The 25,388-nt window shown below is 40.9% G+C and overlaps 1 protein-coding gene across 1 annotated transcript in view; it reads left to right on the top strand.

Annotated features, from left to right (window-relative positions):
- Positions 1 to 25,388, top strand: part of HECW2 (HECT, C2 and WW domain containing E3 ubiquitin protein ligase 2) — a 112,894-nt gene that overhangs the window by 62,032 nt on the left and 25,474 nt on the right. The window contains exons 10-17 of the mRNA XM_086615518.1: positions 2,616 to 2,766; positions 3,133 to 3,236; positions 8,071 to 8,195; positions 8,798 to 8,983; positions 14,878 to 15,012; positions 17,782 to 17,884; positions 18,894 to 18,990; positions 24,571 to 24,654. Coding sequence (XP_086471644.1) covers positions 2,616 to 2,766; positions 3,133 to 3,236; positions 8,071 to 8,195; positions 8,798 to 8,983; positions 14,878 to 15,012; positions 17,782 to 17,884; positions 18,894 to 18,990; positions 24,571 to 24,654 — 985 coding nt within the window. The remainder of the gene's footprint in view (positions 1 to 2,615; positions 2,767 to 3,132; positions 3,237 to 8,070; positions 8,196 to 8,797; positions 8,984 to 14,877; positions 15,013 to 17,781; positions 17,885 to 18,893; positions 18,991 to 24,570; positions 24,655 to 25,388) is intronic.

Below are 25,388 nucleotides of genomic sequence, written 5' to 3'. Positions count from 1 at the left end.
GTTTGTTAATGTGAAAAAAATCATAAACACTAATTATTGCCTAGATTCACTTTTTCTCTCCAAAGCTTCACTTTCGGTTATGTAACAGTTTTAATATTTTAGTAGTGAAAAATTAGAGAAAGCGTTTAGAATACAATTTTGAGTTATAAACTGTAATTTCTTCATAATTTGGGTTGTATTCTATTTGTTGTTTCACCAGAATCTGAAACTAAGAAAGAAAAACACATGCATTTCTTACAGTTTTGTGTAAGTTAAGTTAAAGAACAAGAGAATGAATGGAAATATTCATCTGGTGTTTCTGCCTATAACATGCAACATTATGCACCAATTCCTCCATTCCTAGGGAAAAATCAACAAATAAGCTTGCCCACACGACCTTGATGGATTGCAGATTTGCAATTCATCAGGCTAAGTTATTTGTAACACATTTGACTAAAAATGATTTGATTAACGGAAGATGTTCTTGTCCATCACAGCACTGATGCGGGTGCTTTAGAAGCCATTGCCCGAGTGTTTAAACTTGTGTATTTAAAATTGAATGTAGGCAAAACCGCTTTTCTTCTGCAAAACCGTGTTACAGAAATGGTGACTGTGTGTCAGAATCGGACACGTAATCACTACAAGAAAAATCTCAACTGTTTTACAGTGGTTTAGGCAGAATAATGAATTCACAAACTATTTTATTTTTATTTTATTTGTTTTCCTCGGTGAACAATTCTGTCCTTCCTGGAATACTTCCATATTTTGTTTTGTTTACAAACTCTAGTTAAAAATTTGGATCAATTTTATTTCATCAGAAGATAATACTTTTTTGAAATGGGGCCTTTGCAAAGGAACATCTGTTTCAATCATTTTTTCTTTTTAAAAAATGGAAATGTTTTTCAGAAGATGTTGAAATGTTTGTTTGCTTTTTTTTTGAGATACAAATGACATTTTTTTTGTAACTTTCAAATGTGTCGTATTTTGAATAGCAAATACCGTGATTACCCCATAAGCTTTGCATGGTTGTAATTTTGTTTATTTTAAATTTCCATATAATACAGAATTTTGAATTTTTTCCTCCTGGAATTGAAATGTGACCCTTAAACGGTTCTCCTTGTTCCTATCCTATTGTGCTGCTTTTTCTTTTCTTCCTCTGAGCTTACTTTCCTACATAGCTCTTGTTCACACTAGAAATGCTTTAAACCCTGATAGACAATTGTGACAGCGCGTCGTAAAGACAGAAGAGTAATTTGCATTCTGGCCAACTCAAACACACAGCTGTCCTGCAGAGATGACACAATGAGTTTATCCCCAAACCAGCCTTTCCTCCCTCTTCACGAGTCAGCTCAGGCCCTGCCGTGCAATGCAGCGAGCCACTTGGCTGCCTCCAAGCGCGGGCGGAAGCCAGAGTACACGTGCGGTAACAAAGCCTGAGGTTTTAAGACTGTCAGTATTAAATACTTTACAGTAGAGTTTAGTTCTTCTCTGCTGTCAAGACGTTTTTGTGGCCTCTTTCCTCGTGGAGCAGCGGTCATTTTGGATTGGTTGCTTGCCACTGGTTTTTAAAACGTTACTGAGATGACTGATGTTTCCACCTAGACTTGCAATATAGAAAGTCTTTGCTAGAAACCTTCTGAGCTCCCAAAGACTGTTTTTCAACTGATGTGCTAAATGGTTTTCACATTTTCTGCAGTTGCTAGTGCCCAAGGATCAGACGCATCTGTTTCTGTATATGAAATATCTTAATATGCTTTTTTAGCATTATGCGGCCTCCAGCCATGATCAGTGTCTTGGTATCTTGCTCATCACCAGTTGCTAGGCAGACAGTGTCTCTGACCCAAATAACTTCTGAACAAAGGCCTAGGTGTTGTGATGTGCCTAGTTTCTGCTGAGCACTGGGAAGCCAGATGTGGCTGGGGAAAGGTCCCAGTGCCTTCATCTCTGCTCTGCTGGTGTGCATCCACGATCTGGACTTCCAGCATTGTCTGTAGCTTGTGTTGCAAAACCAGTGGACAACATTATAGTTACCACTTGCACAAAAAGGTGAATTTGCTATGATATTTGCAGAATTGGCAGTTCTGGAACATGAGTTTAGTATATGAAGAAGTTTTGTTGTTATAATTGTCCATCTTTTCCGGCAGGTCTGCTTACCTTTAACATAGGTACATGTAAACCCAGGAAGAGCACTGGCATCTATTTTATTACTGTTGCTATTATATGGGGAAAAAACAATGTCAGGTGTTAAGCTTTGCAAGGTTTTTGGTATTTATTAATTGGTGTTTTGCAGTGGAATAAGCCTCAGAGATTGGATCTTGAATTACTTCATTCCAAGACAATTAGACTAAGTATCCTGATACTTTTTTTTTTTTTTTGAGACAATTACTGATTAATGGGAAATAGAATAGATAAAGAAAGAGAAATAAAGGAAGAGAAATTGTTAGATATGGTTTCCACAGAACCTGAACTACAGTGGGGAATTCAATTTATGGGATGAAATGGAGAAAAGCCATGTCTTTTAACCCTTCAGTAAGAAAGTTTTGTGCTGAAGTCATTCTCTAAAAGAGAAATAGAAGCTAAAATAAAGAAAGAAACCCCAGATCCTCCATAGTTCACAGTATTTTATTGCTCCTTAGACTGGGAAGCTCGAATTGACAGCCACGGACGGATTTTTTATGTGGACCATGTGAACAGGACAACGACATGGCAGCGACCCACAGCCCCCCCAGCCCCACAGATTCTCCAGAGGTCAAATTCCATACAGCAAATGGAACAGCTGAATCGCCGGTAAGAACTACCCTTGTTTGTGACTTGTGTGCTTGCAAAACTGCACTCAGTGTTGTAAGACTGAGTATGAAGACAGGGTTGCAGTTGCTGCTGCAGCTGACCATATGTATTTATTTTTATGTGACTGTCCCTTTTAATTTGCATGTGGGCTTCTAGGGCTTTTGGATTCCACCTGTGTTCATAAGCTATGTGGCTAAAAAAAAAATCTGGTAATGGTTTTCAGAAATTCAAAAGGCTATTAATGCAGAAATTAGCGGTCAATGTATATTAATCTACATGGCAGAAAAGGCAGGCAAGCTCCCTCGGAGCCAGAATTGGATCCTAGTTATCATATACTATATATAAAGTGCAGTTTTCTAACCCTAGGTACCAGAGCATCCGAAGAACAATGACTAATGACAGGCCTGAAGAGCATACAAATGCCGTGGATGGAGCTGGAGAGGAAACTGACTTTCACCATTCTAATGCAGGTTAAAAAAATAAGAATTTTTTTTCCCGCTTTCTAAAGGGACCACTCGTCTCATACATGATTTAATAAGAGTGACAAAAGGCAGAACCTGACTTCTGCCCCGAAAGTCTGGATGAAAATGGAACCATTTGTTTTCATTCCTGTCTAGTTTTTGAAGATTATGGCTCAGCCTGTTCAATATGCTGAAGAGATGAATGTGAGATTCAGAGCATTTTTCTGTCAGTATCTGACTGGGTAAAAACACAGGCAGGACATCTGCGATGAAAAAGTATAAAATTGGGTGGTCTGGGTTACAAATATTTTCAATCTGCTGCTTTTTGGAATGGTAGAATACAGGAATAGAAAGGACTTTGAGCAGTCATTGGCTTCACCTCTGTGCTGAAGATAGATAGGAAGAGCTGTACCTAAACCATACTTGGCAAATGCTATCTCCTTTGTTCTTATAACATGTTCTCCAGTTGATCGACATTCCGTAACTTTTTTAAGACAGTTTACTCATATAATTTCTTTTACAATGTATTCTTAAATCCATTACTTCCTAGTCTTTCCTCGTGGCTTCTGTTTTTGGGTCTCCAGTTATTTTGTTGACCTACTCAGGATTGTCTTCAGTTGATCTATAGCTCCTGAGGAATATTTCAGAAGTGGCTCTGCTGTACTGAAGAGAGAGTGGAAATGTCACTTGTCTTATGTACAACACTCCTTGTACATTCCTGCGTAATTATTAGATTTTTTTTCTGATTGGGTGACACTAACCACCAGTATTCAAGTCTCTGATCTGCTGAAACCAGGTCAGGACCCTTATATGTAGATCTTTGGCACAGATGTCTGTTTTTCATCTGGTGTTTGTGCAATTGATTGTCCCTACCTGCACGGAGGTCTTTGGACTTTTCTGATGTGTCACTGTGGTTTCGATTCTTGTCCATCCTGCTGTCCAAGTACTGCAGCATCTCCTAGTTGGAGCAAGTTCTGTCCTCACTATCCAGTCATTATTAGAAATGAGAAATTTCGCTGAGACCCAGACAGATCTCAGTGAAACATTACTTGCTGTACTCTTTCTGTTTGACATAAATTATAACTACTATTCAGTACATTTTTGCAAACTACTGCATACCCTTCTCCAGGTGGTTTCATCTGTTTTGGGTAATTTTCACCCTTAACCTGATTCTGAGAGTATTGTGTAAACAGTATTAAAGGCCTTATTAACATAAAAAATGTGGCCTTTACACCACCCAAGTATCAGAAAAGAACTTTGTTAGTTTGCTATGATTCATTCTGCAGAAATCCTGGTTATTTGTGGTTTTGCATTTCACTACTTTGCTGTCTTCTCATTGCTTTAAGTAGTTTGGCAATTATTTCATGTGTCTGTCTGAGAACAGAAAATATGTCACCTTGTCTATAGTTTCCTTCATCCTTTCTTTACCTATTCTTAAAAATGGATATAATACTTATTCCTTTTCTTTTCTTCTGAGAACTCCTTCAGGCCTCCAAAATAACCATCAATGTCTCAGAAATTTCTTCACGTAGTTTCCTGAGTGTTTTAGAGTACATTTGATCAAGCCCAAAGGGTTTTAAAATCTCTGATTTGCACCACAGTCTTTAACCTGCTCTTTACCCTTCCTAGCCCAAGAAGGAAGTTCTCTTTCTTCTCCTGTTTTTTAGTTCTTCTGGTTTTCTGGTTGGTGTTAACTTTTTGAATGAAGACAGAAGGAAAGATCTTTTTTAATGAACTCTAAGCATCATTACTAGTTTTGCCTCTTGCTAAGCAGTTCTCTCCTTGGTCATCCTAGTACTAATTTACTGATAAATTTATCAAGTTGGTTTGTTACCTGTCCAGCCCCTTGTGTAGCTGTGTGTTATTATGTGCTTTGGCTTTGTGTCGTGGTTTAGGCTGATCCGGCAACTAAACTCCACACAGCTGCTCTCTCACTCCTTCCCCAGTGAAGCGGAGAGAAAAATGTAACAAAAGGACTGAGGGTCAAGACAAGAACAGAGAAGGAGCACCCACCAACTATGGTCCCAGGCAAAACAGACTCGACTTTCTTAAAGCAAAGCAATTTATTGACGGTTACTTAAAAGGTCAAAGGGAAGCAAAACCGGTTACTTGAGAGGATAAAAAGAAACAAAGCCAGATCTTAAAAACAACACGTCCCCCTTTTCCTTTTCTTCCCGGCTCTACCTCCTCCCCCAGCGGCACAGGGGGACAGGGAATGGGGGAGATGGAGGAGTGCGGGTCAGTTCATCCCATGTTGTTACTGCCGTGCCTTTCTTAAAGGAGGAGGAGTCCTTACACCCTTTTCCCTTGCTCCAGTGGATCCCCTACTCACAAGGAAAAATCCACAAACTTCTCCAGTGTGAGTCCTACCCGCAGGATGCACTCCTTACCCATCAGATTGCTCCAGTGCAGGCTTTACCACAGTCTCGGATTCTTAGGGAGTTGTTGCCACTCGCTGGTGTGGGTCGTCCCACGGACTCTAGAAGCCTCTCTTCCTTGTTGTGCGTCCCATGCTCCACAACCATCCTCAGGCCCAGGCATCTGTTCTCCGACGTGGGCTTCTCCACGGGCTGTGAGTGGGTCTCTGCTCCACCGAGTCTGTCCTGGCTGCAGGGGGGGCCGCTGCCATCTCGCCACCGGTTGCAGGGGGAACTCAGCTCCGGCACACCTTGTCCCGTTCCATCTTCACTGACCTGATGTCGGTGTGGCCGTTTCTCTCAAATCTCAGTCCTCTCTGGGTGAACTCGGCCCAGCGGGCACCCCGGGAGCGGGGCACTCCCCGAGTTCCACAAGCAGCTCCACCACCGCCATCCTCAGCGGGTGGCACTGGCCCGGCACGGGCAGCTGCCCGGCCAGGAGCCGGGGGCAGTGCCCTCCTCCCTTCTCTCCTCGCCCCCAGGCAAAGCACCTTTTCCGGTTCCTTTGTCCCAACTTAAATAGGGCAATTCGCAGAGGCACCAGTTGGCTCAAGCCCCAGGGGGGATGGGAGTCTGATTTGCTGGCCAGAACCGAGTCTGACCCCGCTCCAAAACCAGGGAAGTCACAGGGAGCAAATCCCCTCTCCTGCCACCAGAACCCCTTTACATCAAGCCATCGCACTTTGTCTCTAGATGCTTTTGATATTCTCTTATAATACTCTTTCCTAAATTAATCTGATACCCAAGCAATGCCAGCATTTCTTGAGTTTCAAGTCATTGTAGAGATTGTGATTTAGCCAAGTGCTCCCTTTATAATTTTTTTTCTTTACTTCTGCCTTAGCCTTTTCCTTTTCTGTCTTTCTGCATGTGCAGCTAGATGGTTTGTTGTGCTGTAACCAAATCAGTTTAAAACAAATTCAGGCTAAATTCAGGCTAAATTCAGGCTAATCAGCAAGTTCAGCTGAATAAGCTTTTCATAAATCAAATTCATAACCCTCCAAACTGCAGGAAAAATCCACCTGGTGGCACACTCTTGTTTCCAGATTACCCAGATCATGACAGGGGACCTGTCTGCAGCAGGCCACAATATCTTCCAGGGTGTGAGAAGTGATGGGTGTACACCCAAGTTTTGTGCCATTATAGAGCTGACAGGCAACCACAGTGCGTGCCAGGGAGACACTCGCAGCCCAAGCATTCAGGCGTAGCTTCGGGCGTCTTTATGCTGCACTGCTGTCGCTCCATCGACATGCCTTGTGGGAGGGCTTGGGGTCTATTGTTTAAGCAGCGTCCCTAAAAATCCTCTTTTTCATTTACTTTTACTTTACATATTACCCTCCTGTTTTCTGGTTTCCTCTAATGCTTAGAATGAATGTCTTTATTTCCTCCATTCTGTTATTTCCATAATGTTTGCCCATTCATATTTAGCATTTTACTCTGTCTTTTTTCTTTTCCTACTCTTTTAAAATTTCTTCTTACTTTTCCCTCAGTTTAGAGTCTCATTCACTGCTTCTCTTCTCCTTTTTCTGCCTATGGGTTATTGTTCTTGGATATCCGTGATAGCTGTGTTCTATCATGATTAATATTAATTCGATGGGGAATTGTGCAAATACTGCAATATATAAAAGAAAGAAGCTGAAACGTAGAAGATGGCATACATTTTAGAGTGAGAACACTGCAGACCCAATCTGAATTTGCAATTTTTCATTTACATTGAAATAGGCATCCAAACATCCTTTTGATTTTCAAAGATAATTGGGGGGAACAGTTTTAATATCATAGCAGATACCACTCATAATATATTTTCAGTTCCTGGTACTGTTGAAAAATCAGTGCACTTCTACAGTTGCTAGGAGAAGACTTCAATGTTTACTGAAAGTTGAAACTTGAAAGGTACTTCCTTGACAACCTGTTTCTTACTTACATAAGCTGCTTAAATACTGTATCAGAATCAGGGCTGTGTTAATGGCAGCGATTTACTGTGTTTGTTTTTTTTTTTAAAGGAGGAGTGAAACATTTTGAAGTGTACAATAACTTTTACATCCATTAGTTATAATTAAAAAAAAACCAACTTATCTACATACAGCTACAGTAGAGCAATGTAGGTGTGCCACAGGGTGCTTCTTGCGTCTTATACACAGGCGCATACTTGGTAACCCACGTAATTGGGTATGATTTTTTTTTAAAATGATTGTTCACCAAAAGCAACAAGTAGAAGTTACTAAACTAAAATTGTAGTATTTTCAGGAACTTCAGTGCTATGTTAGAAGAAATTCAGGTATGCTTATGTGAAGAATACTTAATAAATCAGAAATAATTGTCTACCTAGTGCTTTTCTTGCTTGTGCGATTCAAATGGATGTAGTTGTTGGCGGAATTGTCTTGGTGATGATTTTTACTGGAAGTCTTTGTCATTCACTTTGCTATTAGATTTTCGAAGAGAGAATGTGCTGCCTCACTCTACCTCCAGATCCAGACTTACTTTATTGCTCCAGTCTCCCCCTGTGAAATTCCTTATAAGCCCAGAGTTCTTTACAGTGCTGCATTCTAACCCTGTGAGTATAGCTTCTACAGCTGAGAGACTTTCATAAATACATGCTTATAAATATAGTTGTCTTGTGTACAAAGATATTGCTCAGTGTTTGATGCTAAGATATTGGTAGTACATAGGGAGACTGGATAAATTCAAACACTCATCATCATTCCTTCCAACTGATGGGCCATCAAAGTCATCCTAGTTGGCATTATAGCTTCTATGGGTTTTATATTTTAACTCAGTTCTTCATCTTTCATATGATACAAAACTCATTTGTTTACCAAAGCAATAGCTTTCTTACTGTGCTTTGCAGAGGATGAGACAATTCTGAGAATGGAAAGGAAGCTTATTTTTTAAGATCACTTTGCTGCTTGTGGAATGATTTGTTTCCCCTAGATTGCCTGGTTCATATCAAAATATATTAGAAGTCACAGTGAACAAAAAAACATGTAAATATGTATTTTCCTTTCCTGTTTTGCCTGTTCTTCAGTGCTGCTTCTTACATAATTTTTTTTCCCGATGTTTTTTTTCCTTTGTGTAATGGGATATATAGTGTAAACAGAAATAATGGAATGAATAAGTATCTTTTAAAAGTATTTCCTTTTGTTTTTTATTTTTCAGAGTGCCTACCGCATGTTTACAAATAACACGTGTTTGAAGCACATGATCACCAAAGTCCGGCGGGACACCCACCATTTTGAGCGCTACCAGCATAATCGTGACTTGGTGGGCTTCCTCAACATGTTTGCTAACAAACAGCTGGAGCTGCCGAGAGGCTGGGAGATGAAACATGACCATCAGGGCAAGGTAGCTGTAATGCACATGCATCTCTGTTGCATGCTTGATCTTGGATGTTGCGATGTCAGGACTCGGTTGGTTGCTCCTAACAAGAGCATAAGTGCACGTAGTTCTCTAGGTGTAAAAGGTGCGCGTTGTTTTATCCTGCTTTTGCCAAAAGAAGATTGGAATTTCTCATCTGTGCTGACAAAGCATTATATGAAAGGAGGAGGAGACTGATAAATCATAGAATCATAGAATCTTACAATGGTTAGGGCTGGAAGGGACCTTCAAAGGTCATCTAGTCCAACCCCCCTGCAAGGAACAGGGATATCTCCAACTAGATCAGGTTGCTCAGGGCCTCGTCCAACCTGGCCTTGAACGTCTCCAGGGATGGAGCATCCACCACCTCTCTGGGCAACCTGTTCCAGTGTTCTACAACTCTCATGGTAAAAAATTTTTTCCTAATATCCAACCTGAATCTACCTCCCTCTATTTTAAAACCATTACCCCTTGTCCTATCACAACAGGCCCTCCTGAACAGCCTCTCCCCATCTTTCTTGTAGGCCCCCTTGAGGTACTGGAAGACCGCTATAAGGTCACCCCAGAGCCTTCTCTTCTCCAGGCTGAACAGCCCCAACTCTTTCAGCCTGTCCTCATAGGAAAGGTGCTCCAGCCCTCTTATCATCTTTGTGGCCCTCCTCTGGACCCTCTCCAACTGGTCCATGTCCTTCTTATGTTGGGGACTCCAGAACTGGACGCAATACTCCAGGTGAGGTCTCACGAGGGCAGAGTAGAGGGGGAGAATCACCTCCCTCGACCTGCTGGCCACGCTCCTCTTGATGCAGCCCAGGATGCGGTTGTCCTTCTGGGCCGCAAGAGCACATTGCCGGCTCATATTGAGCTTCTCGTCCACCAGTACTCCCAAGTCCTTCTCCTCAGGGCTGCTCTCGATCCATTCTCCGCCCAGTCTGTATTTGTGCCTGGGATTGCCACGACCCAGATGTAGGACCTTGCACTTGGCCTGGTTAAACTTCATGAGGTTGACACGGGCCCACCTCTCCAGCCTGTCGAGGTCCCTCTGGATGGCATCCCTCTCTTCCAGCGTGTCGATGGCACCACACAGCTTGGTGTCATATAAAGGCTTGTTAGTCATTACAAGGAAAATTGCTAGAAAATCTGTAGCCTTTTTTGTGGTGAAATAAGTTGCTTAGATTCCTTGGATGTTTAAAACTTCTTTCAAAAAGAATTATCTACTGTGTAAGTACAGGCAGTTCAGTGAAGTTCTTTGTAGTTTTGCCTGTGTACTTGTAAAATAATTTAGATATAAAATTACTTTATTATTATCTACTGAATTTTATTTAGTTATTGTTGAACCATTTGTGTTAGCTTTTTTGTTGTTTAACTGTCAGGCTTTTCCTTAGGATTGTGTTTTTTTTTCCCCTCCCTTCTTCAACCTCAAAGTCTTGAGTAGAATTCATTAGCGTGCATTGTTTGCACTTTTTTTCCTTAATAGCCAACCATTTTCCTAGGTGAGTTCTTTACCCAAATGCTAAGTCCAGTGTTCATCAGTTTCTGAGATACAATAGATGCACTTAAGACTGGGATAGCTCTGGGACTGATCGCTCTGTTGGTTATGTATTGGTTAACAGGAAAGAAATCGTGTGGAGTTAAGTTTTGTTAATAGGGATCTTGAATAGTTGCAAGTCTTACTGCTTTTCAAAACAGGTGTCACTTTTCAGTTTCTAACAAAATATTTTAAAATCAAAGAACAGACCTCTTTATAGTAGTGATGTAATTTTTATGTAACTTTAAACTAGTGTATCCTCACTATCTAGAATATGATTTTCTTTGTGGAAGATAGGAGGGTTAAAAGTAGACTGTGATTAGCGTGTGAGGAAGTGCTAAGGCTATCAGTTTATGTGAGAGGTCCTAATTAGGACTACAGGCTTATTAAGCTTCTCAGTTCTTACGTTTATCAGTCTTGTACCATTAGCTGTGAGTGTCCATACAGATAATGATCTTGATGCTTGAGAAGATTACAGGCAGATTCTAAACTGAAGGGTAGAAAAAGTGCTTGAGGGTTGTTTTCTTCTTGGATTTATTAACTCTGGAAAGCACTGTGGTTTTTCGTTAGGAAGATGATTAGGAATGTGCAATTGTGTTAACTCTATTCTTTGCCTCTGTCACTCTTTTAAGACATTCTTTTTCTGTTCAGTTCTTCAGAGGCCAGTTTGTTCCTGAAGAATATAGCAATTTTCAATTGACTTTAATAGACACTTCACAGAGAGAATTAGATCTTTGGATTTCTGGTGTGGTATTTGGTGACAGTGATGCTACCACGACATTAATCAACAAGAGGAAGCGCTGAATAAATCCCCACGGGGATTCCTTCACTTTGAATTAGGCTCAGTATTGTTCATTTTCATTATATTGAATTGCCTTTGTCACAAGTAGCACTTGTGGCCAGTAGAAAAGCCTATTCAGCACTCGCGAGAGATGATGGCCAGTACATGGTGAGACCAGTGCTTGATGAGACCAAACCGAAACCGGACCTGCCTTTATTAAGGCATAAGAGAAGCAAGTAGAAATTAGCCAGGCCACAATATGTAATTAGATTTTCTTTCCCCGGCTATTGTTTCCTGCTGAGATAAGGTTTTCCTTTATTTTTCCAAGTATATCATAGTAAGGGGCTTGGTGCTTTTGCTCACAAGGCACAGTCATCGTTCTGACCCTTATACAGTGCTGAGTAGTAGAGTTTTTACTCCCCAGTGTCAGCGCAGTCCTGGTTGCTTGTCCTCTTTGCAGGCTGTCTTCCAAGGTCTGGTGGGGACTGCCTACCTCTGAACTCCCTTCAAAGCTGCACAGCAAAGCCCAGTTGCCCACTCCTTTTTGACTCTTCCATGTATCCCCTACAGAAGATAAAATCCATTTGGCATGCAGATCTCCTTAAAGGGTCTGGTGTAACTAGGATGTAGTTTCTCATTGGCATTACAGGTGAACCTTCATAAGTCACTGATGCCAGGAAGGCAGAAGACCATTGGAAAAGGTTGTAACAGGAAGCACTGTAGAGTCTAGATAGGTCCCTGAGCTGAACTTGGTCTGATAACTTTGAAATTCTGCATTGCTGCATCCATGTGCATACATTCATGCATATACAGATAAGCACCCCAGTGCATTTGTGCAAGATGTGTGAGCACGCGTTCATGTTTTAAATCCAGATGCAAACATACATACTTTTTAATTAGATCTCTACAGGATGTTCAAATACATAGTAAGTTATTTCTGTTTTCTCTTTCTACAATGAAAGAATCCATTGTAATTAATTGCTAACATCTTCAATAAGAAGACAAGGTATTTTAGCAAACTTCATAGACTTTAATTGGAAAGATAACTTGGGCAACTATCCGTGTTTAATGGGCTGAACGTAGTTTTGGCACTACCCGTCTTATGTAAGTCTCTTCAAGCATCATAGATTTATGGATTATAGCTAGGCAGGAGTTATGAGAGGAATTTTTTTGAAAGGAGACTGTGAGCTGCACTGTATTCTGAGCTGTGTGCCAATGTCCAGATTAGCCCAAAGCCTTGAAACTCCAATAATGATCTTCACCAAAGCTTCAAAGTAGTAATTTACGCTTTATTTTAAAGTAGGCTGCTACTAGCTGGCCTGCAAGCATTTATATTTAATAAGACATGACTGTCTTTAACATTATGTTTAAACTGAGTTGTTTATTTAAATGTAATGCTAAAGATCACTACATGCATTATTAGATTGCTGCATTAACTCCAAGAACGGTATAGTGCAACTCTAGGTAGTACTTTCTCCTATATTGAATCAGTACTTTTTTTTTTTCTAATTGATTTTACAGTATAATGTTGACTTAATTAAATCAACCTTTGTTTTGATGAAAGTGCTTCACATCTTATAAATACACATAGACCACACTAGATAACATAGTAGATACAAGGACATTAGAAAAAACCCTATACCAAACCCTTGCTAACAAGTGAAATAAACCTATCGAACAGGAGCAAAGTTTTCAGAAAGCCTGGATATGTTCCAGCAGCCTCTTCCAACCATTTTCCAGGCCCAAAACTGAAATATCAGAATGGCTTTCATTCTGCTTTTGCACTGGTTTCATATTCTCTAATCTGTATACTCGTGCTGCAGGTGACGTCATTATTTGTCAAGGTGAACAAGTCCCGCATCAGACTCGAATGTTGCAATTAAAATTGCATTTATGGAATATACTTTATAGTTTTGAACTGTGGAACAGTCAGTTTCACTTGCATATCTGTAACTCTGTGAGGTGATGGAAACAGAGCTCTTCCTTACTGTTCAGGCAGTGTGATTCCTTGCTCGTAGGCACAGGTTACAGGTACAGGTGATCGCTGCTAGGGCTGTAGGAGGCTTGCTGCACGCTTCTGGAGTGTTTCTAAGGTTTTGCAACTTCGGTGTCCCTCCATATGCTTCTCCTTCCTTGGGAAAGGGAGTTATGAACATTTTCTCTCACCACAATCCATGATGGTATCTAGTTGCTGTATAGCATGACATGATGGTTTGTCTACCTACCTTCATAGCAGTCAGGAGAGTTGCGTTTTCTCTGATCTGGCTGTACCAAATCTGAAACAATGGTATCGTGAATGCTATAAACTGGCATTGCTGCCAGAAGAGCCAGTTCTGCTCTCCTCTCCTCCCTGACGGTCTGACCGAGGTTAGAGGAAGCAGCAGGGAGAGGGACAAAAAGGGAGTAATTTTAGCGTGGAGCAGCTCCCCGGCTGGGTTCACTGCCTGGCTACACAAACATTTGTGCCAGCACAAGGCAGGAAGGGTGCACAAGGGATGAAACGAGTGGTCAGGATGGGGGAAAATGAGAATGTTTCTTTTGCTGATGCCGCAGGACTGAAGTGTTTATGAAACTGTGGTTGAAGTACCTCACTGGTATCCAAACACAGAAATGGCCCCTGCAGTCCCCGACCACCTCTCTGCTGGTCCAGGCTCTTCAATTCCTCAAACCAGATGTCACTTTCCTGTAACTCTCTTGCTCAAAACTGGGATCTTTTTTTTTGCCACTTCCAGGTGTTTCCAGCATGTGGCTGAAAAAACAAAGCATGTGGAAATAGAACAGTGCTGGTTTCCAAGTGAAACAGTAATACTAGAAAAAGTTTAAATTTCAGAGCTTAGAGACCTTTTTGGTTCAAATTGGATAGAATTGTAGGAGGCTTTCGTTTTCCCGGATACATGCTCCTGTGACCTTGCTTTCAGCAAATCGCTGACTGGCCAATATGTGGTAGTTCTCACTGGTTGCCTGGTTTAAATGTTTTTGTTGCCATCATCTTTGTGTCCCTGACTGGCTTTTCTTTTTTTTCTTTTTTTTCTTTTTTTTAAAAAAAAAGCGAACTTGGACTAGTTGTGTCAGGAAAAAGGCCAAAATGCCTGTTGGCCTGTAATCATAGTTCATCACAGGATGCAATCATACACTTGACAGATATGGACCCAATTGTGTTCATAATTATATGGTAAATAGTTCACAAAAGAGAACGGTTTTGCCACTTAATGATGTCTTTTTAGATGCTTATAAGGAAATGAAAGGGAGACTACACCAGGATTACTTTTATTAAACATTTAAGTCTTCTCTTCTTGATAGTCATAATAAAGCTTCCTACTTCTGATCCTTGTCAGATGAGAATTTCAAAGGACTTTATAGACATGAAGTAAGGCATTTAAAAATTCATCCCTCCAGTGAGATGGAAAACTGTTATCCCTCTACTGCTGCAGGGAAACACGAGCCACAGTAATGTGAGGAAGATTTTCCAAAGCCTCACATCAGCGAATGAAACTTAGATCCAGAATAGACATTAACCTCAGATATGCTAAGAAAAAAGTACTGGCTCTAAATCCTTTCTTCTCTCTCCTTCTCTAGGCTTTCTTTGTTGACCACAACTCCCGCACGACCACGTTCATTGACCCCCGGCTTCCCTTGCAGAGTAGCAGGCCCACCAGTGCGTTAGTCCATCGGCAGCACTTAACCAGACAACGCAGCCACAGTGCTGGGGAGGTGAGTTGGATCTGCCCCTTCTCCTCAGGAACCACCAGGTTTTTAGGATCGTCCTCTTTCACATCGTTCCATTCACAATTCCATGTTGTGAGGAGTATGATTCTTCTGTATTATTTTATTTGCTGCCCATTGTTGCTTTTGAAATGTATGATTTCAGAGGAAAGATATCAGACGTGAGTTTCTCTTACTTTTAATCCGCAGTAACCCCATTTAACCACAGGAGAGCACCTGATTACAGATTACCAGTGTCTGTATCCTGTCTTTCGCTGTCAAAATAGGTATTATTGTCTACCACGGTGTCTGCCAAGTACGTTGATGTGACTCTGCAAATAACGTGTGTATGTACATCTGGATGTGCAAGTTTCCAAATAACTATAAAAGATCTTGCCACATTAGGCTTATCAGACTGTTATATGCATATGCCTATGCATTTATTCTCTGCTTTCTAAACAGAAACACGTGGAAGTTACTATTTTGTTGATAGGTCACTGTGGATCATTTTCACCGGCAGCCTCCATATTGTTGTTGTAACTTCTTTCTACTTGTAAGCAAGAGTATGTACAGTGACTCAGACTTCAGTTGTACTTTATTTAACTTCCATACTGTTGGCTGTAAGTTGTCTTTTCAGAGGAGGGCTATTCCATGCCAGGAATTAAAGATAATACAAGCTAGAATGGCAAGAGAAATGCTCTGATTTATCCTTTTTATAGCTCAGTCTTGCAGCAGCTGAAGTTCTGGCAGAGATCTGTCTCAGAGCAGGCATGAATCTTCTCTACCACTTCTCTAGCAGGGCTTCCGCTGAGCTGCTGAGTGTCGTACCACTGACTGCATATCCTGTTGTACCCTGTGTGAACATGGTTTAGTCACCCACGATACTTCCCACCCAGCCCCTTGCAATGTTAGGTGTATTTTACAAATGGTTTTAAACAGCGTTTTCTGTCAGTTTGGTGATGTCATGTAGGCAATGATGTCCTACAGCAGGCAAGGAAGCCAGAAGTGTCTACATATAGTTATTTTGATCTTCAGTAGGATAAAGCAAATGCTCCTGTTGTGAAATAATTTGTAACAGAGCAGAAATCATTTTTTTTCTTAACTTTACCAAATATACACTGAAATTATCTTTCTTTAAGCAGCATGCAGAAGCTCTGCACTTAAAACAGAGAGATTCATGTCAGCCACACTGCTGAAGTTGTCAATACTGCAAAATAAATGTAGTTTATCCTACAGGAAGTCATCATATATTTTGCATATGCACAGTGCTAATTACCAGTCAAAATTTCCCACTCTGTCTAGATAGATAAATTCTTTAAACTGTGTTTCTACATACAATTTTAGAAGTATTTCCTTGACATTATTACAATTGCAACTTGAATTGAAGTGTAATTCCAGATAGGCGTCTCAAACATAGCAATTCAATACAGTATTCGCACTCTGGGATTAATGATGTAATGATGTTCATTTGTATGCATGTGTATGAGTCTGAACACCATTTTTTCTTCTGTGCTTATGACTTAAGTATTGCATGTTCGCAGCTGGTTTTCCTATTTTTAAACCATTGCATCAAGGAACTGTATGTTATTGCAAAAGATGAATACTTAATGAAAAAAAATTCTCAAAATACTTTCTTTGGATTTGCCTTGTCACGAACTTTGATGTTTTGAAGCCACTGACCCAGTTTTTACAGGGAGATGCTCTAAAGCAAACATTAACAAGTGTAAGGAATGCCTTTTTAGCTAGAGCTGAACTGCAGTGTGAAGCTGGAGCTAATAATAATGGCATTCCTTTTCCAGCACAGTGCCTACAGGAAATAATTTTTCATTTTTCTGAGAGAGTGTTATCAGAGAGCACAAAGGTCTTGGGAGATATCTTGGGACTTTTGCTTCTTCTTAATTTCAGAGACTGGGTTTAAAAACAACCTTTATAATTATTTGATCTTTTGCAGTTAGATGTTTTAGAGATCTTTGAAGCTTCGATGTGTAGTGCAAATGCTAACCATTACATGTAGGCAGAGGAACTGAGAAGTAGACATAAAGGTCGAGCAGGATGAAAAAGAGGTTGGACAAAATGTATTATACAGATAGAATACAAAGTACTGACACTTCAGTGGAAATGACTGAAGCCCCAGTACACACGAAACTGCAGAAGTTGCTCTGAAATGACAAATGCTACCAGGAACAATTTTACATGGTAGTTCTACCCTAAAAAATGTTCATATGCAACATTTTTTAATCTCAGATTAAAAAAATCAGAACTGTTTTACTGAATGATTGTAGGAAATGTACTTTTACCAGTTTTGGACTTGTTTGCCTTGCCAGAATGTGAACTCATTTCTTTATCCTCCTGCTTCAGCCACAAACTTCTTTCCATTTCAAATTTAGGGAAACTCCATTCATGCACAGAGGTAATAGAGGTGCTAATGAATTGAAATGAACAGAATTTGATTTTTCAGATCCTTTGATATGGATGAAGATGTCCATGAAGTACAAAAGATCCTCTGAAGGAATACCAGTTTGAATTTTTTAGTTCTGTTTCAGAATGGGACTAGTATTTTAAAATATCAGTAAACTTTCAGTCAGTTTTGATTCTTCATATTAATAGGCACAGTACACTCAGTAATGTTTTGCTAATAACTGTCATATAGCACAGCAGTGGTTCCTGGGGATAGCGATCAAGCAAAGCGTTCACGTACGTGCTTAGTTCTCACTTTTATGTCCCTGCGGACACACGCTGGCACAGAGACACTCATTGTGGTTCCTTGGACGTTTTCAGGTCGGAGAGGACTCCCGTCATTCAGGACCACCGGTTTTGCCAAGGCCGTCTAGCACATTTAACACAGTCAGCAGAGCTCAGTACCAGGATGTGGTTCCAGTGGGTAAGTCGGCATGCGGCCTCTTTTCACAGAAGTTCTCCGTGACTGAGTGCGTCACGTCAGTGCGCACTGCTGGGTTTTTCATTCGGTTGGGGTGGGTGGAAGTTCCATTTGTTACGATTACTTCTGTCCATCAGCATTTCCCAATTGTTCAGTTGCAACCTGCAGGAATAATACTGAAAAGTATCTGTGCAGAACCAAATAACCCATGAAAAACTTCTGCCTTCCTAGCTCTCTTACTCTAAGCGGTGACAGGAAGAGTCGAAGCCAGTGAGGCAAGTTGTGACCTAATTGGACTCCATGTATTCCCAGTGATTTTTGTACAACTTCTGGGCATCTATTTTGGCAGGATTCCAGAAAGTGTTAATCAGCTTGGAACTAGTCATTAGCTTAACTTCTGTTCTCAGTTACATACACAGAAAGTTCCTGGCTTCTATGGCACCAAGAACAGCGTTTAGCTTGTTGAATCTAACAGCTGTCACATTGTGCTAAATAAAGATAAATTAATCCGATTGACTATAACTGGCTCTTTGTACTGTGGCATGTTTACTTGAAAATCTCTGCTAATTTAAATCCTTCCCCTTGCCATGGACACTGCAGGCTCAGCAATTAGTGAGGATTTGATATGGGTGTTTCCAATGACCATTTAATATTTGAGAATGGATTTCAGTGCAGTGAAAACCAAGGTCTCTGCAATTTTATTCTAACAGTGAATGTTATAGTTTGACCTTAGCTAAGAGTGAGTGATAAAATATAATAGAAATTGCTAACAAAATTAGAGCTGTTGACAGCGAGGAGGATGTGTTGCAATCAGATTGGGTTCATAATCAAGAAGCATGTTCCCTAAATGATAGCAGAATTGGTAGCTTTTCATGAAAAAGTAGTAACGCAATACTGCTAAACTTAAAACTGTGAAGATGAAGTCTGCTGTCATTATTGTTCAAAACTCAGAAGGAATAGTCCTGTCTGTTAGTATGTCCTTGTTTCAGCATGTTTTTGTTGATGCTTTCAGCTTACAATGACAAGATTGTTGCGTTTTTGCGGCAGCCCAATATCTTTGAAATTCTACAAGAGCGTCAACCAGATCTTACCAGGAATCATTCACTCAGGTAATAAAGTCAGTGAAATCTGCTATTCCTATTTCAATACGAAATGCTAATTAGAATTAATTTCTTTCGTTAAAATTAACAGTGGAACATAACAAATTGTAGATTTGTGGCCTATTCAAACATATTAATAACACTGTGGGAAATAGTTCTTTATTGTATTTGTATGTAACTTCCTGAAATACGGTTTAGGAGAACAGAGGTAATATGTTATTACCAAATAAAGGTACCTACAATAAAATGCTTGGAACAACTGGCATAAGAGATTTGCTGAGGTCTTCAAAATGTGCCAAGACAGCTGGATGGCACAGCAAATGTGCCTGTGCCCGTTCATTTGAGTATGTGTACAGCTGGGAGCATGAGGCAGAATGGCATTCAGTTTTGTCCTTATCTTCTCAATGCGCATTTACAGAAAGGCTGTCCTGACCTAATGACCTGGGAGGTAATCTTATACCAAACAGAATTTTTCGCGTTTCTCCAGAAGTTATAAAAAGTGCATGTACAGGTTTTTGCATAGTCCAACGAGATCTGATGAAGGCTGATCTTTGATTGTTATATGGTTATTATAACTCCCTTGTATGCTTAGACTAGGAATGATAAAAAAGTGAAATTCAGTGGCAAGATGCCTCTTAAAGTGTATCCTGCACAAAGACACTTTAGTTCATTCACTTGACTGTAAAACATGGAATAACTAACAACTTGGATATTAGTGACTAGGATTCGAATGACTGTATCTATTCTTCCTTGGACATTAAATGCTAAAAATACTGGTTTGATGCTTGTGGTCTGTCCTGTGCAGAGAGCTGGCAAGGCAGCGCTCTGTGTTCCAGATGACTATCCACACTGGCTGGCATAGCAGCCAGCACTGATTTTCAGGTTTTTTTCCCCTTCTCATAGTGTTGCTTATTGATCTGTTTTCCTCCATGTCCTGCAAGTTTCCAAAATTCAACAAGCTGCCCTGTTTCGCAGTTTCCCAAAGCATCGTGTTGTAACAACATTTGTTTTGCCCTCTGAATAAATCCTGGCTGACAAACCTGAAATGACGTACTAGCAGAATACATGTTCTCTAGAAAATACAGAGAAAATGAGGAAAATAAAAATCTATGGTTCTCAGGCTGTCAGGACAGTTCCTGTGTTGCACATGTATCGCTACAGGCAAATTTGTTCCACCAGGCTTGGTTTGAAATGGCAGCAAACTAAGCTACTGGGAAATAGTATACAAACAATTTCTGATTATTAGTAGTTTTATTTTTCTTTTTTCTTTTCCCCAGGGTGCTTGGCTTTCTTTACTCTGATAGCAATCAGTGTCATTTTCTTCATGTGTTTTGTGCTTTTTTCGATGATTTAGAGTTCAGACTGTTCAAAAGACTTGTTGGTATTGTCAGATTCTGCTGCTTGTAGAACCTTGCTTCCTGAATACAGAATCATGATTTGCCACAAGCTGAGCCCTTATCAAGAAACAGTGGTTTTCAGATGAAAAATGGAAGATCAAAGGAAAAAAGACACTGGTTTCTGTAACTCTGCATTTACTTGAGACTATATATACTTCTGTATGCTTAGTTCATAAATAGACTGAAGATATATGTCTAACTTACCTGCTTTAGAAGAATGATTGGGGATTTTAATGAACATAGGTTTATTTTACATTAAATAAGATTGGCCAGAGAAGGGATTCTGTTAAGCAGAATTGTTCCATTCTAGTCTTGTCTTTGAAGTTAGTATATTTGATTAAGGTTAAGTATTTTCTGTTACACCTCTCCTGTATGCTTCTAGAGCTGATGCTTCAGTGATGTTTATTATGTTTTTATAAAGATCTGTTTCGTTTTTCCTAGTTAGTCTTTTAAGACTCTGATTTAGCAAGTTACTGGAATCCACGTCTATTTGACACATTGTGAGACCAAGCAACTCCAATAACTTTGCTGTAACACTCAGTGACTGAAGATCTAAGTGAAATCCCACACTATGAATTCTTTGTGTCTTTTTTTAAGTGTAGTGATTAGTACAACTGTCTGTAATCTGTTTCTTTCAAGACCTCGGTGTAATTGAAGTAGAATGATAGGATCATAGAATGGTTTGGGTTGGAAGGGACCTTAAAGATCATCTAGTTCCAACCCCCCTGCAACGTGCAGGGACACCCTTCACTATACGAGGTTGCTCAAAGCCTCGTCCAACCTGGCCTTGAACACTTCCAGGGATGGAGCATCCACAACGTCTCTAGGCAACCTGTTCCAGTGCCTCACCACCCTCAGAATGAAGAATTTCTTCCTTATATCTAATCTAAATCTCCCCTCTTTCAGTTTAAAGCCATTGCCCCTTGTCCTATCACTACACGCCCCTGTAAAAAGTCCCTCTCCAGCTTTCCTGTAGGCCCCCTTTAAGTACTGGAAGGCTGCAATAAGATCACACCGGAGCCTTCTCTTCTCCAGGCTGAACAGCCCCAACTATCTTAGTGTGTCTTCATAGCAGAGGTGCTCCAGCCCTCGGATCATCTTTGTGGCCCTCCTCTGGACTTGCTCCAGTAGCTCCATGTCCTTCTGATGTTGGGGACTCCAGAGCTGAACGCAGTATTCCAGGTGGGGTCTCACAAGAGCAGAGTAGAGGGGCAGAATCACCTCCCTTGTCCTGCTGGCCACGCTGCTTTGGATGCAGCCCAGGATACGGTTGGCTTTCTGGGCTGCCAGCGCACATTGCCGGCTCATGTTGAGCTTCTCATCCACCAGCACTGCCAAGTCCTTCTCCGTGCTGCTCTCAATCCATTCTCTGCCCAGCCTGTACTTGTACTTGAGATTGCCCCAACCCACGTGCAGGACGTTGCACTTGGCCTTGTTGAACTTCATGAGGTTCTCACAGGCCCACCTCTCCAGCCTGTCAATGTTCATCTGGATGGCATCCCTTCCCTCCAGCCTTCCCTCCACAACACCACACAACTTGGTGTCATCTGCAAACTTGCTGAGGGTGCACTCAATCCCACTGTCCATGTCTCCAACAAAGATGTTAAATAGCACTGGCCCCAGTACTTACCCCTGGGGAACACTACTTGTCACCAGCCTCCACTTGGACATTGAACCGTTGACCACAACTCTTTGAGTGTGACCATCCAGCCAATTCCTTATCCACCGAGTGGTCCATCCATCAAAACCATGTGTTTCCAGTTTAGAGACAAGGATGTCGTGTGGGACAGTATCAAATGCTTTGGATAAGTCCAGGTAGACGATGTCAGTTGCTCTTCCCCTATCCATCAATGCCGTAACCTCATCATAGAAGGCCACCAAATTAGTCAGGCAGGATTTGCCCTTAGTGAAGCCGTGTTGGCTGTCACCAATCACCTCCTTATTTTCTATGTGCCTTAGCATAGTCGCCAGGAGGATCTGCTCCATGATCTTGCTGGGCGCAGAGGTGAGACTGACTGGCCTGTAGTTCTTTCGGTCTTCTTTTTTTCCCTTTTTAAAAATGGGGGCTATGTTTCCACTTTTCCAGTCATTGGGAACTTCAACAGATTGCCACGACTTCTGAAATATGATGGATAGTGGCTTAGCAACTTCATCCATCAGCTCCCTCAGGACCCACGGATGCACCATCCAGCCAATTCCTTATCCACCGAGTGGCCCATCCGTCAAATCCATGACTCTCTAGTTTTGAGACAAGGATGTCGTGTGGGTCAGTATCAAATGCTTTGGACAAGTCCAGGTAGATGATGTCATTTGCTCTTCCCTTATCCATCAATGCTGTAACCTCATCATAGAAGCTCACCAAATTGGTCGGGCAGGATTTGCCCCTAGTATAGCCATAATATTATTATTACTTTTTTATTATAATTATTACATAGGTGAGGAGGAAAATCAGTATTTAACCAGTGGAAGGGGACAGAGATCATTTGAAAAGGTCTCTAATTTCTATCTAAATTTCTCATTCCTAAAAAGAATGAAGAGATGTGATAAGCTGAGGGTCTGTTAAAATACACAATGAAATAAAGTACATTACAATAATGTAAAAGGCTTCAGGCAAAGGCATCTATTATACATTAAACATAATGTATGTCTTAACAGAATGTAAAAGGCATATATTAAAAAAACTATCATTGAATTCACAGCCGTCATTAGTAACCCCAGGAAGTCACAGACTGCATTCGTTTGGAGGGCTGCATACTTCAGTCAACCCGGAAAACGTCCTTCTGCTTTCTGGTGCTGCTGCCAACTAAATGCTAAGATATGTTTTCTAATCCGCCATTTCTTTCCTCAAATCTTGCCATCGATGTTGGCAAGGCGGGTGCTTGACTTTCAGTACCTCTCTTCACAGAGAAACACCGAATTGCACACTCCTGCCACATCCACAACCGCCACCCTGGCAAGCAGGGACTGGGGGGCTCGGGGCACAGCCTGCCTGTGCCTCTCTTGCACCCGTGAATATGCTGTAAATGTGGTGCAAGTTACCAGGGAGCGTACGTTAGGTCCACTGTTTGAGAAGGTCTTTGTGCACTGTGATCTTAGAGACAGATGGCAAGAGATTTGGTTTGATGCCTTTTGTTGAAACTGCTGTGCATGAAATGATGTGTTCCAGAAATTCATTGTGCAGCTTAAACCGTGTGTGGCTGCCAGCAACCTTCAAACAGCGCCAGTCGCACCCGTCGTTCTTGACCTTCTTGTCACTGTTGGTGGTGGGACAGTGGGGTAGATGGACCTCTGAGCTGAGCCAATGCTGCTCTTCTAATATGGAGTTCTTTATTTTTCTGTTTGTTTGGGGTTTCTCTCCTTTGGCATCGGGACAGTTTTTACTACACAGGCTTGTTTTTAGTTTTCCTCCCAAAAACTAAAGTCAAATTAGAATTTACCTCTACTGTACCATCATATACAGATAGAAAGAAAATAAAAGGGGTGTGCTTCCATTTTAGAATGCAGGAAAAAACTCTATGGAGAAAAAGAATAGAAATCAGCCAAGGAATTATATTCGATATAGATCCTAAAAATCTGTATGTTACCATGCTCAGAGTTTACGATGCATAGATTCCATAGTGAGCAAACTGGGTCTGGGAGGAATGGCGCACGCTTGGGTGAGACAGAGGGGGAGAAACAGTACACAGTTTTTTTTGGAAGATCTCTTAAATGCAGTATGTTACGAAAACGCGGCTTTTAAAATCACAAGTGTGGATCATAATGCACGTCTCGCATTTGTACAAAGGTTGGAAAAAGACAGTACCTCTGTAAACAGTTCACTTTCAGAATAGTAATGTCCTCCTGCAGCGCTCAGCCTCGTACTTTGGATTGAGGGACAGAGGTAGCGTGAACTTGAAGGACTGATTTTTTTATTTTTTTTTTACTGGTTGGATGGCTGTATACCTGAAGCAGCCTGAGCATTGAAGAGACGAGGGCAACAGGAGAATCATTCCTCAGAACAAATGAACTTTTTGGTTGTAATATTTTGCTGCTTACATGGGCATGGTATGGCAGGGAAAAAAATAGTTCCTGAAATACAGAAGCATAACCCAGAGGTTTTTATGATATATTATGTACTTTTCTTGTTGCTGTGGTTTACACTGGTACCTTATTTGGAAAAGATATTCTGCAAGTCCTTTTTTTGCTTACACAGGGAGAAGATCCAGTTCATCCGGACAGAGGGAACACCTGGGTTGGTGCGTTTATCCAGTGATGCAGACCTTGTCATGTTACTCAGGTAGGCACAGCTGCTTTCCGTGCACGTATGGAATATACTGCGGCAGCTGCTGAGGAGCTTTTCAGTGAGTAGTGTGTGCTGATTGAGTGACCTAATCAATTCCCCTTCAGTACTTGGACTTGTAGCTGGGAGAGCTACAAGTGAAGGGTCAGATTTTTTTATTTTCATCATATCCAGTTTCTAGATGGTTTTTGGAGGTCACGTTTTTTCATAGGAGTGATGGAATGTGATTATCTGAGGAAAGGTGAGAGCAAGAGTGCTGTGCTTGTCATTGATATGGGTTTGCCCAGACCATGTTTTATTGTCTTGTTGCATCCAGCTCTGACGTTCGGATAGGTGGTACAGTTTAGACCTCTTTGCAAGAATGTGCCTTCTACTGCTTCAGGAATGTGACTGTTTAGTTCCGTGGTTTGGGAAGTCTGTATTTGTGAATTTTAGTACTTGAGATGTGTTTTTATTACTTTAATGTCTTGCTGCCTCTTCACTATGCTGTCAAGTGTTGTTCCCTTGGATAAAGGAAATAACTGTTACAGAGTTCAAGAAATGGGAAGCTGCTTCTTTAATGTTTTTCACAATTAACTCAAAAAATCAGGCAGATCTTTTCCTAGAATTAAACCCTTGTATCTTCATGTTGTATTCTCATCCATTGCAAAAGTGCATCAAGAAATTCACGAGTTCGTTTAAAATTTAATCTAGTGAAATAGGATTGGCATTAGTGGTGGTATTTTGAGGTC

This window comes from Tauraco erythrolophus, chromosome 8 (genome assembly GCF_009769465.1).
Source record: "Tauraco erythrolophus isolate bTauEry1 chromosome 8, bTauEry1.pri, whole genome shotgun sequence".
In the NCBI taxonomy this organism is placed as follows: Eukaryota; Metazoa; Chordata; class Aves; order Musophagiformes; family Musophagidae; genus Tauraco; species Tauraco erythrolophus.
This window is presented reverse-complemented; position numbering and strand designations above follow the sequence as displayed.